The 14,038-nt window shown below is 41.3% G+C and overlaps 1 protein-coding gene across 3 annotated transcripts in view; it reads left to right on the forward strand.

The window, feature by feature from the left end:
- Positions 1-1,671: 1,671 nt before the first annotated feature.
- MIB1 (MIB E3 ubiquitin protein ligase 1) overlaps positions 1,672-14,038 on the forward strand; it is a 77,382-nt gene continuing 65,015 nt past the window's right edge. For all 3 annotated transcript variants that reach the window (XM_036398711.2, XM_036398719.2, XM_036398728.2), the window contains exons 1-3: positions 1,672-2,106; positions 11,009-11,180; positions 13,823-13,952. In XM_036398711.2, coding sequence (XP_036254604.1) covers positions 1,878-2,106; positions 11,009-11,180; positions 13,823-13,952 — 531 coding nt within the window. In that variant the 5' untranslated portion in view covers positions 1,672-1,877. The remainder of the gene's footprint in view (positions 2,107-11,008; positions 11,181-13,822; positions 13,953-14,038) is intronic.

The raw sequence follows: 14,038 nt of genomic DNA on the forward strand, positions 1-14,038 counted from the left end.
CAGAATTTCTGGGAAATTCTGCCATGTGCCAATGTAATAAGCTAGTACAAGCTGTGGGTAGCTTTTGCACAAGGAGAAGCATCTGCCATAAAACCCACACTGCCTGGCAACTGTGTGGTATCTGTTGGGCTTCAAGGTTTCCACTGCAGGAGCAGAAATCAGACACTGCTTGGGATTGCCCATTGTCAGGACACATCACCATGTTTGAGGTAACAGTCTTTAGCCTTAGCAGAGTTTAAGAAGGAATAAATTATGTGTGGAATGTGGTGGCCTGGTGGTTACATGTTCATATTATTCTGCTGTGTTTTACCTTTTGTAAAATAATGCACAAAAGAAGTCAGGATCTGACATCATAGACTATTCTGGCTGTATTAATAACCACAGAGGGGGAAGAAAGCACAGAAACAGTAAAAATACCCAGAACATAAGGTAGCTGGGCTGCCTTTTTTCAGCCATATCCCTGTTGACTAAGGGATATGGCTGAAAAAAAAAAAATAGTTTTCTTTTGTCTGTTTCAGACTTTTCTGTCCTTTAGGATAGATGCTTTTAAAAAGGTGGCATAAAAAAAAGGAGAGACAAAAGCAATGGAGGACCATTTTTGAAATGAAGAATCATATCTATAAAAGATTAGCAAGGTTGTGTGGCATTAAAGGAAATCCTTGAGTGTCACGAGAGTGCTCATGAAGAGGGTAGTTTATGAAGAATTGCATTGCAGGTATGGGCTCAAAGTGTTAGCAGATACAGTCCCTGTGAAGGATCCTCCGAGGTGGGAAGGGCAGGTGGAGGCACTGATTCCTCCCTTTGGCAGACTGGAGCACCTGAACACCAGCTTAAAATGCTCCTGGGTAGCAAAGTGTCGACCCACCAACCTCACCTCAGTAGTACACAAGCCTCACACCCACAGTTTGAAAAGAAAATGGGACGTGAGGACACAAAAGTGAATTGAAAATGAGTAAACCAGTACACAGGTTTAGAAAAATAGAATTGTAGGTTCATAAAATGCCCCATCCTTGGAAGTGTTCAAGGTTGCTTTGGATGGGGATTTGAGTAACCTGCTCTATTGAAAGTTATCCCTGCCCATGGCAGGGGGTTGGAACCAGATGATCCTCAAAGACCTTTCCAACCCAAACCCTTCAATAATTCTATGGTTTACCTGAGGTAGATCGCTCATGACTTAGTTGATACAATTGAATTGATAATCCCTCTGCCACTGAAGCATGGGCGATAGAAGCACCTTGCGGATGGAGAAGGAGGCGGGCGGCTCGGCCGCCGCATCATCACCTCAGGGCCGGGCGGGGCGACGCCACAGCCCTTGGCGGCAGGACGCCGCGATTCCAGAAGGAATGGCCGGGCTTGAGACCTGGCGAAGCCTCAGGCAGGGATGAACAGCCTCGGTTGGCTCCTCTGCTCCCGGCCCTTCCCTCGGGCACAGCCCGGGGGCCGGGCCGGGGCAGGGCGAGCGCGGCAGTGCCCGCCGCGGCTCCGCAGGGGGCGCTCGAGCGACGCGCCCGCCGCCGCCGCGCCCGCGCATGCGCGGCGCGGCGGGGCGGGGGCGGGCGCGCCGGTCTCCCTGGAGCCGGCGCCGTCGCGGCCGCAGGTCCCGGATGTAGCGGCGGGAGCGGGGCCGGCGGTGGGAACGGGCGGGGGACGCCGCTGGGGCCGGGGAATGGGCGCGTAGGGAGCGAGGAAGGAAGGGAGGAGGGGACCGAGCGAGCGACCTAGCAAACAAACAAACAAACAAGCAAGCAAGCAAGCAAGGAGAAGAGCCGGACGGAGATTCCCGCCCGGCGCCCCAGGTAGCCGCCCCCATCGGGGTCCCCCTCCGCCGCCTGCGGGCTGCGCGCCCCTTCCATCCGCCCCAGGGCTCCGCCGCCGGGATGAGCAGCTCGCGGAACAACCGGGTGATGGTGGAAGGAGTCGGGGCCCGAGTGGTCCGCGGCCCGGACTGGAAGTGGGGGAAGCAGGATGGCGGCGAGGGCCATGTGGGCACCGTGCGCAGCTTCGAGAGCCCCGAGGAGGTGGTCGTGGTGTGGGACAACGGGACCGCCGCCAACTACCGCTGCTCCGGGGCCTACGACCTCCGCATCCTGGACAGCGCGCCCACCGGTGAGCGGATGGGGAATGGAGGCACCTCCACCCCCAGGGCGCTGGGTCCGGAGGGCAGCACCCCGGGGTGCTCGGGGTCCCGTCCTGGGGAGCGGATTGCGCCCTTCCTTCTTCCCCTTTTAGAGGTGCGCCTTTGCCTTGGATTCGGGCGGGGGGAGTCAGGCACCCTCCCCGGGCGTGGGTGTCTGTCTGTGCGCGTCCGTGTGTCTGTGTGCGTGTGTGTACACGGAAACCTGGGGCAATCTACAGCGCGGGGCCGCGGGGACAGAAGTTGTCCCGGGACTGCTAAATTGGAAACAAAGCAAAAGTGATCTGCCACAGACAGCAGGCTCCTGTTGTGCTGGGGAGGAGGTGGAGAGAGGCAGCCGAGAGGGTGATACATCAAGGTTTGGGTTTGCTTTCACGCCCCGATCCCCACTTCTTGAATTTATATTTTGGAGCAGTTTTGTAAAATACTGGCAGTCATCCTTGAATCAAGTATAGGGATAATTGCAGAAGAGATGTGTACTACCTTTTTTGTAAAGGTTACACTAAGTGGTTGAAATACTGTGGTTTTGTGCCTGTAATCTGCACGTTGCCTTTTATCTGTATTGCCAGAGCTTCTGTAAAACAGTAAAGGTATTGGGAGGAAAAGAAGTGCATGAGTTGATTCTTTTAATGACTTAACTGCTTGATATTTATGCTTTAAATCCTGTCATTTTGGACAATGGAATTTGATCTGCACTGACATTATGCGGCAGTATTAGTGTTGAAAACACTGCAGGGAAATGTTCATTTTAGCACCTGTTTTTACAGTGAAAGCTCACGCAGAAAGATATAGATATTGTTAAGTTTTATCAGAAATATTGTGAGGTGACTTTTGGGCCGGTCAGGGCCTCAGTAATGAGGTGTTTGCACTGATTTATTGAGGCACTTGAGCTGTACTCTTTTGTAATATGTCTTTCATTTAGAACGTGATGGAGAGACCATCTTTGTGCCAGCTACGTGTAGTGTTACAGCAAGGAGAATTATAGCAGTACTTAAAGCTAAAGACTTTTGAGGAGACAGAATCATGGAATTCATTCTAACTAATTACAAAAAACCTTGCTAAGGAAAGAACCCCAAAGATTGCATGGTTACCCTTTGAGATGGATTTAATTTTTCAGCGACTGGGTATCTTCCTCTCTACTGGCATGATGATGATGGTTTTTTTGAAAATCCTTTTGCAATGGACTTTAAAACAAGAAAGAGGAGTCTTTCAAGTTGTCAGTCCTTGTCTTGCAGATGTTTATGCTTAGAAACTTTTACCTGTGTTTGATGTCCTGTAGAAACCAGTGGGACTGCTTCTTCTTAGAACAGAAGCATATGCATAAATGTTGCATATGAGCCTCGAATGCTCATTGTTCTAGCCCTGCCTGACATATTTACAAGCAGATGGTGTCCTCTTAACTGTATCTGGAAGCCTAGACTTAATATTCAGTTTTAAAACTGTCATGTTTCTATTTCTGTTTTTTGCCTTATTCCTTCTGATTTTAATTTCTGTTTATACTTTTGTACTAGAATTTTAAGTTCTGTTTCAGATAAAACTGTATATTGTGTCACACACATTGCTGTTGTCAGGCTTAGCAAAATGGTATTTCTCTTCCTGAGGTTTCTGGTGAACATCATCCTCATCTTCATGGAACTGTTGTGTGTAGGTACCCAGCGTTGCTTTTTGCAAGAGGGAGTTACTTTTGAGGTCTTTATTTCCTGGAGATAGGAAGAGTAGAATTCTGTAAAGTAGTTGTAACAAAAGGGCAAAGTTAATAGAGTTAAGGTGCTGTCAGTTTCGACTGAAGTCCTCTGTTTACTGATGATTCACTTTGTAGTCTTGTCTAAGTCACTTCCTTCTTCACCTTTTGGTAATGATTTGTTTTTTCTCCATGGTGGTGACTGTCCATTGTTTAGAGTAAGTGACTGACTTTGGATGATATAGTTTGATACTTCTCTAGGGACATTAATGTAAGTGGAATTAGGTAACAGGAATTTCTTGTGGTAGTATTAATGATGATGTTGAGCAAGGAAATGTTATAAAGTATGGGGTGGCTTTTTGTTTGATGATACTTAGTGGAGTGTGTGTCATTGCTCTTATAGTTTAAAATGAAAAAAATTCTCTGGTTCATGAATTTACAATCACAATGTAAGTTTATAGGGAAAATAAATATAAAAGTAAAATAGTAAAAATAAAAATTGGTTATTGCTGGGAGTTCTTTCTATTATGTGTTCAAAACTAGTCTTGATGGTAAGTTCTTAGAAGTGGAGCTTGCAGCTGGAATTGCTGCTTTAAGTTTGAGGCCTGTGCAGCCAAGAACAGTAGGGGTGCATCAGGAACTTAGAGTGTTATAAAAGTTATGTTTGAAGGTCATTCTATTAAAAAAAAAATAGGCAAGTTGAGTTTGATTAATGTATGTGCATATATATGCCAGAACTATGCTTCATAGACTTAAAAGATAAACTGTTCTTGTCTTTCAGTGGTTGTAGGCTATTACCAGCATTGTGACACTATGTTAACATCTTAGAAAACTTTAATAGCCTTAGTGCTATTAAGATTCTAGGATAGTCTTCTTAAAATAAAAACTTATTTACATGAAGAATGTCTTATAAACTCTTTGCTCCAGATGTAGTCATCTGGATCATGAGGGACTTGTGATATGAATTTTGGGGTTGTTTCGGTTATCTCTACCAGGCTTGCTGTATTAGCTGCCCTTTGGTGTGGTCATATTTACATTGCCCACATTGCTTTAAGTGTGACAGAGCTCTTGAGAGGGTTTGGTAAACCAAGGATTTAAAAAGAATCAAAATTTCACATGGAAGAAACACTTTGGGTAGATCCTGCATAGCTGGCTCCTCAATGGAGAAAGGGCTCAGATATGATACATCAGTAGTGCAGTGTGCTTGTTCAATTACTTGCTGATAATTCCTGTTTTTTCTATGAAGTAGTTTTTTGCCAGGATCTACGAGTCTTGAGTGTCCCCCTTTTTTGACAGTGTTCTGGAAAAAACAGTTGTTTTTTGAGTTGCTGAAGAAAAGCAAGAAAGTTATAAATCCAAGCTTTTTATTTAGAAAGGAAGGCAGCCTTTTGCCTGAGCTAAAGGCCAGACAAGTACCATGTTTGTAGAGAGCACATCTGGCTATGTTCACATAATAGCCATGAGCAATACAGAAACTTTTTCTGTTTATTCTCCTTCTGAAGATTTGCTTTCTATAGAGCAGAATTCATTTGTCATTCATTTCCTTTTTTTATACAGTTGATTCAAAGTAACAATATTATTTTCCTGCTGAAAGAATTTACCAAGTTGTGTTTGAATAAGGGGAGGTGGTGGAGGGGCTGGAGTCAGGAAATGGAAATCTTGATACAGAATTATCCCCCAGCTGGAGCGTGCATCAGTGCAGTGTGGAAAGCATAATGTGCTGTATTCTGGTAATACTGAAAATCTGGGTGTTATCTGCAGGAGATGAGTGGCTTTCTGTATGTATTAATAGGTCTTTGTACCTGAAAAGGGGCATAATTGATCATGAAGTCAAAAATATCAAAGCATTTTAAAAGACAGAGCACCCATGATTTATCCTGTGTGTTTGTTTATTTGTTCTTGCTTTTAGAACATCAAATGTAATTTACAGCAAGTTGTGTTAGTCAAGATTTTTTTAGTGGCTACTTGTAAATATCTACAGGAGCCCTCACAAATTAAAAAAATTAATAGCTTCCTGAGCAGTGGTACTTGGGAGATGTGTTTTTTTTAAATAAACGTGTTCTTTGTTCTCCCTGCCCTTCCCCCATATCTCCTACATGATAATCCTCTCCCTTCCTGTGTATCTTGTGATTCCCTTACCAGATAGGACACATGCTTTAGCAAGTCTGGCATTTTGTATCTGGAATAATAATTGGTCAGCTGGCTACTTCCAGATGGTGTATGTAGTAGATGAGTTATTTTTGTGGGAACACTCATTGGAGTTTTCATGCAGTTTTTCAGAATCTAACTGGTTATCTCTAAGAATTTTTTGTTTTCAATTTACCTGAATTCTGGCCCTAATGTAAAAATGGTCTGGGGTGAAGGAATAGGAAGAACAAAACATTGTTACTGCTTTTTAAATTGGAGTGTATATAAATAATTTTTTAAGTTGTTTATAGTATCCCGTACCTGATGGTGGTATTGTCATTATGGTATGAAGGGATTTTAGTGCATTACAGTTCTGTAGAGAGTAATGACTTCATTGGAAACCAGCTTTTGTTTCTTCTGAGAAGTGAAATCACTACTGGTGTCTTCTGTTTAACAGTGAGTGAACGTGGATACCCCTTGTACATCTGATTTTACTGTTAAAATCCTTCTATTGGACAGCTGTATATTGCCATCTAATTATCTTCAGTACAAAAAACCTATTTGTAACAAATTCAACTAGCAATTTGAGCAACACTGCTTTTATTTCTTTTCACACCTGTAAGAGTGAGCATGGGTTTCAAAAACTTGTGAAGGGCTGTGAAATTGATGTATAAATGAGTGGTGACAGAGGAATGGTGGGCTAGGTAATCCAAGGAAGATTTAGGAAGAGATGAGAAAAGTGAAAATAAGGTATGGCATTAAGGTAGAAAACTAGTATGAAATTCAAGTACTAAAAAGCATTAATGACATGGGGATATCAGGAATATTGGATTTTATGGTGTACTAAAGGTGAAGGGACATAAGGAAACAGCAGTTATTTGAAAGTAACTAGGCATGGTGAAAGTACCCTTCTCATTACCTGGTTTGTTTTGGTTTTTTTAAGTGTATATGACACAAAACCTGTTTAATTTTGAAATAGCCTTGTTCTAGAAAATTTTGAAGAATATTTAGAAGTTTAATTTTTTCATGATCTCAGTTTAGAGAGCTAAAGTGCTCTAGCTCTCTTTTTAGCTAGAGTGCTCTTTTGGTGCACAGCTGGTCAGCTCTAGGCTGCTGTTTGAACTTTGAAGTTTTTATGGCACTTCATTTATTCCAAGGGTTTAATGAAGGCTTTCTTTCCTAATAGAAACTTTGTAACATTTGTGTTTCTCAAGCTTTCTTAAACAGCCTTGAAGAGGGGAAGAGTTTATGTGGCAGATTTTGCTTTTGGGTCAGGATTTTAGTTTGGCTCCAGAGCCTATACTTGATGCAGCCTCCTGGTTGTTCTTACATACTGTGGTTTGATTTACATCGTGGATGGTTTGGGAGTGCATAAACTGCTTTGCTTTTTGGTAAAAGTAAATTGAAATTATCTCAGTACTAATGAGCCTTCAGTCCACTGGGGTAGAACCAAGCTGGTCTGAAACTCTGCGCATAATGTCTCCTTCCTTCCCCCTGAGTATCTGTAGTGCCACTGTCAGGTCCTCAGTGCTGAGTTCTGGCGTGTGGATGGTTAACCAGCCGATGGACACCTCAGTGATGCAGGCTGTCCTCGTGCCACCCAGGGAGGCCACAGTGGAACAGGGACCCTCACTGCAGCACATGGGGGAGCCCATGCTCAAAGTGTTTTCCTGAAGGAGTAAAGCTTGTGGAGAGGACCCATGATGGGGCAGGGGAAAAGTGTGAGGAGCTGTTATGGACTGACCTCCGTTCCCCATCTGCACCAAAAGTGTTGTCAAGCACTGGAGCAGGCTGCCCAGAGGAGTGGTTGAATAACCATCCTTGTAAGTATTTAGAAGATGTGTAGGGGTGGTGCTTAGGGACGTGGTTTAGTGGTGATCTTGTTAGTGTTAAGTTAATGGCTGGACTTGATGGTCTTCAGGGCCTTTTCCAACCAAAAAGATTATGTGAGTTTAATCTACCCTGGGAAGAAGCAGGGAGATAGAGGTGTTTGGAATGAAGGAATGCAGTTGTCTCTGCAAAGACGGTGAAGTATTGGGAGAAGGTGTTTTAGTTTTTGTTTTCCTTACCATCCTCTTTTTTTTTTTAATTAGCTGTAAATTTTCCCCAAGTCAAATCTCTTTTGCCTGTGATGGTGATTGGTAAATCATTTCACTTTTAGCTTGACCTAAGCTGTTTCATTTTGTTTTCACTCTTTGTCCTGTTGAGGAGGTAGAGTGAGAGACTGGTTGGGTGGACACCTGATAGCCAGGCAAGGTCAACCTACTACCCTTGTGTACCTATAATATCTAGTTGAACTTAAATACATGTTAAAGAAGATAGATCAAAAATTCTTTCAAAATAATTTTGTTTGTATTATGACAGTGAATAAGAGTTTAGTGTCACATTATGTAATCAGTAGTAGCACCTTGTTTTATCCTTTTTTTAGCAGATGAAGTTCAAGGTGTCTTAGTCCACTGTCACCAGAAGCATACAAATCTGCTTCTCCCTCCAGATCTCTGGTGCAGTGGTTAGACATTCTGTAACAGGATTACTTGCCTGCTCCTGCCCTGCAATTCTTTGTTTCTCATGGCAGTAGTGTTGAGCAGCACCTCAAAGAATGGGACTGGGAAACCAGTTCAGCTGAATATTTTTCCTCCTGGCTGTTTTCCAGCCTGATATGTTTCTTGATGCACTTTGCATCCCAGCTCTGCAAAAACCCCTTTTTCTCACATAATGGAAAGAACTGAGCAGCATGGTCAGGTGAGGCATGCGCTGAAGTGGGTGTTGCTGCTGGAATCATGTGTCAGGGAATGGATGAAGAAAGGCCATATCTCTATCAGGATGGTGTTTAGGGATCTGTGAGATACAGAAACGTCCCTTTAGATCAGATACTTTTAAGTACAGACATGCACTGTTCTTTTTTTAAGTCCCAGAAACTGTGGTCAGTAAAATGACTTGAGTCAAATATCTTTGTATGATTTTTTTTCTTGATCTTTCCTAAACAAATTTTGCTGAGTTTTGCATAGCTGCTTTTGCCTCACTGTCAAGAAGTGTTTAGTTTTTATTTAAGTTTACAGTGAGATGACCTCTTTTGTATCACATGATTCCTGATTATACTGCTCTTTTGCTGTTTCTTCCTGCTGTTTGGTCAAGTGGAAGAATCCTACAGCACCCAATTCCTTAGTCCCTTCACATCCAGAATAAATGTATTTCTTGGCCAAATGCCTTCCCAAAAGTTCAGCAGGCATTAAAAAAGAATATAATCAAGAGATGTGTAACTTCTGTTTCTATGTGAAATACAACTTTAGCAATCAGTTAGAAATAACACCAAAACAAATATTACCTCTCAACCCCAAGCACTGTAACTAGTTAGTCTTTTTAAGCAAGGTGACAAAAACACAAACAAGATATCTCTGTGCTTTTAATGAATCCACTCTTGTAGACTTCGGCTTTGAAACCAAAAGAATAGTAAAATGCTTCAGTACAATCCCCAGAGCAAGAGGGATGTGGTCATACTGAGATTCAAGTGAAGGGCTGCAAATGTGTTGCAAAGAATCTTAAGGGCGTCTGGTAGAGGAAGAGAGTGAGGGATCTGGTGGTGCTTAGTCTGGAGAAGAGGAGGCTCAGGGAAATCTTAAGAGTGTATATAAATGCCTGATGAATGTTGTAAGGAGGATGGAGCCAGGCTTTTTGCAGTGGTGCCACATGACAAGGCAAGAGACAATGGGCACAAGTTGAAATACAGGAATTTCCACTGAAACAGAAGAAACAGTTTTCTTTCTAGGGATGGTTGCATATGCTGTGTTGTGGAGTACGTTCTTGGTGGTGCTCAAAACCTTGACTGGATATGGTCTTGGGCAGCCAGCTCTAGTTTGCCGTGCTTTGAGCAGTGGTTGTTGGAAGAGACAATTTGCAAACCTTACTTCTAACCTCAGCTATTACGTGTTTCTGTGAAATGATCAAACAAGAAGGCATTTCCTTCAGTTTTGCCTTTCCAACTGTTGATTTTTCTTTGCTACAGATGGCTCAGCTGTTGGATGTAAGTGACTAATAGCTTTATAGTGAATTTGGCATTAATTTCTGAAAGCATCCCTGATGGAGGAGGCAAAATCCATTCTTTTTCCTCACTTAGTTTCAAATTGATCTGGGATTTTTTTAAGGGGAAGTGATTGGGAAAACTCCGTGTTACTCTAGCTTCTTAGTGCTCATTTCTGTCTAGTGCTACAGACTGAATGGTAGTGCTTCTCTCTTCTATTGCTCAATTTTTTCCAAACAGTAGAATTTGATTTTTTTTTTTTAATAAACTTGTGGCTGTTCCCTGTATTTAGAATGGGTGGATGGAAACTCTGTGACTGATCATTTTTGCTCTGCTGTAGCTTGGCAGAGCTGTAAGGCTAATGACTTGCGATCAGTTTTTATGGAAGGCTTGGCAGAGCTCATGCTAGTGGGTTACATCTGGTCTGTCTCTGGGACATTCGTTTTAGAAACAAAACCAGAATAACAGTAAAATGCTTCAAAAATGGTAACATTTTCATGAAGCTAATGGCATTTATCCAAGAGAGCTTAATTTTTTTCCTGTATAAAAAAGAATAGAGACAAGCACTTAAATTTTCGAGTGTACAAAATGTGTAAGTCAAAGCAGTAATTTTTAGGCTGCCACACACAGTTGAGCACAGTGGCCTTTGTGATATAACATGTGTTGATAGCTGTACTCCAGAGATAAAATTCTAGATTTCCCTGTGTGTTTTGATAAACCCATTTCTGACCCTTTAACTTGTAGTTAAAAGATTTCTCATTTTCTTTCTCTCCTTTGTATAGATGGAAGGAAGCAGACATAGCCTTCTCAGCTTTTTAAGCTGAGAGAAGATAGAATATTTCAGGAACAGACTGCCACCTGGAGATACGAGGCAAAGTCCGCTATCTTTTCCCCTCAGTGGTTCAGGCTGATAGGGTATAAGCAGCAGCCTTTCTTTATTGTTAAATTTCTACTATATGGTTTCAAATTATAATGATGTGCAACAGAAGTCTGTAGTGATGCAGCAAAGTTTTTTGGTTTTTTTTTCTTTTTTCTTTTCCTTCCACAGGTATCAAACATGATGGGACTATGTGTGATACTTGTCGACAGCAACCTATCATTGGCATCCGATGGAAATGTGCTGAATGCACAAATTATGACTTGTGCACAGTTTGCTATCATGGGGACAAGCATCACCTGAGGCATCGTTTTTACAGAATTACCACACCGGGAAGTGAAAGGTAAAACCTAACTTTTTCCTCGTGAAATCAAGTAGAAATAGGTATTTGTGGTTAACTTTGAAGCTGAACATGTGGTTACTGAAATTTGGATTAGGTAAGAGAGTAAGAGGCTTGAGATTCTGTTTCTGGGAGACAAATAGCTAGGATAAGTCTTTGGATCTTGGAAAACATGGAAATTTTAGGAAGAACAGAGTACAGGAAAACGTTAGGATATGATTATTCAGTTTTGCTTAATCTCCTTGAGGCTTTCCTATTTTTTGTGTTCTCATATAGCAGCTTTAAAACACAGGCAATTACCCTTATACTATGCGTAATCACAAAAAGATTTGTTGATGAATTCTGAATGTGAAGGTTTAATTAGGTTCAGTAATGGTGTGGACAGACTGAGGGGAAATACCCTCCTTGAAGGTTATGGGAAGTAGGATGATCTGGACTTGGACTTGAACTGCTTAAACTGCTCACTACAGGAAGCAGAGAAAAGATGCTATGAAGGGTTGTTCTGCTCTTGCCTTGGTTTTCATGTTCTTAAGCATCTATTGTCATCTCTCAGTGGAGAACTTGGAACAAAATTGCATTTAGTGTGTCCTTGTATAGGTGTTCTTGACTTTAAATAACTTGTCTCAGTCCAAAGCCCCTCTTTGTCATGATTTATGTACCAGTTAAGTGGGAACAGTGATATTTGCCTGCTGCTAAATACTTGGAGAGCTATGGAAAAACACTGCGTAAAGGCTACACACTGTGGTGTCACCTCTCTGATGTTTCCTGAATGGTCTTTCATTAAATCATCAAAATATTTTTTTTTTAGATATGGTCCTCATTTGAATGTGACATGTGTAAGACAACATTTATATCTTCTTGGAGAAGTTAGATTTACAAGTATGCTGTAAATTAGTGGTGTGCTTTAATCAGTTCTTTTACAGTTAAGGGAAGTGGCTGGAGCACACAGCCTGAGGTCTCAAATTATGTCTTACAGGGTCTGTGTTTACATTCTCAAGTGCTTGCTTAAAGGTTTTAACTGTGGCTCAGATGCCCAAGTCAGTGGCTTAATCAAAACATAAGAACTTTTTGTTGGTTGTTTTTAGGAGGCTCACACCAGTAACTTTAGGTACCAAATAAATGGGTATCGTAAACTTACCCTCAATTGCAATTTTGAATGCAGAACAAGACTTAGAAGTTGGACTTTGAGATGCTGTCTTAATTTAGTTAAAGGAGAATAGGTGACAAAATACATACGTTTTCTATTTATTTGGTTTTTTTGAAGTCTTGTTGCTTTTGAGAATGCTTGCCAGACTTTTTTTCTTTTTTAAGCTGAGGTTTCCTTTGTAGTTTTAAGAGGTTGGTTATGGTGAATGCAGTACAAGTTTTAGTTTTACAGATAGATTATACACTGTGTAAAATATTGCTGAAATTTTTTTGCATCTTGTCACTTTTTTCCTTTCTTTGTTTACACTCACTGAGCTCTTATCTAGAAAGCAGCTTCTTCTGCCAAAGAGCTGTTTCTATTGGATCAAGCTTAGCTGAGAACAAATGATGGAAGCTAACTATTTTAGGGAGGAGAAAAGGGCAAAACAGTGCTGTTGAATTTGAGGGATGTCTCACAGGAAAAATGGCAAGAGACATGTAAGAACGTTTTGATGAAGGGAAGCATAAGCTCTTACAGTTTTATTTTGGGTCTGGGATATTGTATGGGTGGCATAATGAAGTAATGTATGTAGGTTTTTGTCTCAGTTTTGTAGGTTAAGAAACTTCTCTAAAGGAGATTACTTTGTGTTTTTGGTAATTTTTATTTTTCTTAGGGAAAAAATGGCCAATATTTTCATGTGCTCTTTATATTGATTGTAACAGTTGAACTCTTTCCTTGTGTGCCATCTGCTGGATGTTAAAAGTTAGCAGGATGCTGAGAAATTTCCTGAAGTGGTCAGGAAACATTCCAAATGTCAGCTGAAAAATTCTCATGCCTGGTGACATATTCCTGGTATGAAGCAAGAAGCCTTGTTACATGAAAATTGGTGGCTTTTGAGATTATTATTTCTAGTTAAATAATCGTGAACCATTCTTTTTAGGCTTCTATACTTCAGTTCTGCTGAAGTCAGAAGGAATAGAAGACGTTTCCTTTGAAAAAAAACACATAATATGACTGAAGAAATGGATGCTACTATATTGACTTAAATTTGCTAAAAGATGCTATAAAAATCATGTAGAAAAACTGAGAGGAGGGAAAAGAGATGCTCTTAGTAGCATAATTCTGAATAAAAGTGACAGAGCAGTTGTGGGACAGAAGTATCGGCTTAGAGCACATCTAAGAGAAACAGAGATGTGTTTATATGGCTTTGCACATACTTTAATGATTTCAATCATATAAGTACAGATCTATATGCACGCATTTACAAGATGAATGCTGGTAGTAGGAAGTCTGGAGAAAAATTGTTAGAATTTTAACAACTAATCATAAACATTCAATGAATCAGATTTTGGAAGTTCATGGGGTTTTTTCTTGTGTACTGCTTGTGTGATTCATGCACTGAAATCTGCAGTTGTGGGTTATTTTTGTTTTAAGATGCTCTCCTTCCCATCCCCAAAGATTTGTTTTGGACTTCCTTTATTATGTTGACATTTGTGGGTTCTTCTTTTAATAACTTCAGGGTATTGTTGGAGTCTCGACGTAAATCAAAGAAAATTACAGCAAGAGGAATCTTTGCAGGTGCCAGGGTGGTGCGAGGAGTTGACTGGCAATGGGAAGATCAAGATGGTGGCAATGGGCGTAGAGGAAAGGTAAAGATAAAACTGGTTTAAATAAGAAATTGCACCTCTTTTTGCTCATGTAATGGCCTCAGTGGCCTTTTTAATTGTAGAGCAAA

This window comes from Molothrus ater, chromosome 1, assembly GCF_012460135.2.
Source record: "Molothrus ater isolate BHLD 08-10-18 breed brown headed cowbird chromosome 1, BPBGC_Mater_1.1, whole genome shotgun sequence".
Classification (NCBI taxonomy): domain Eukaryota; kingdom Metazoa; phylum Chordata; class Aves; order Passeriformes; family Icteridae; genus Molothrus; species Molothrus ater.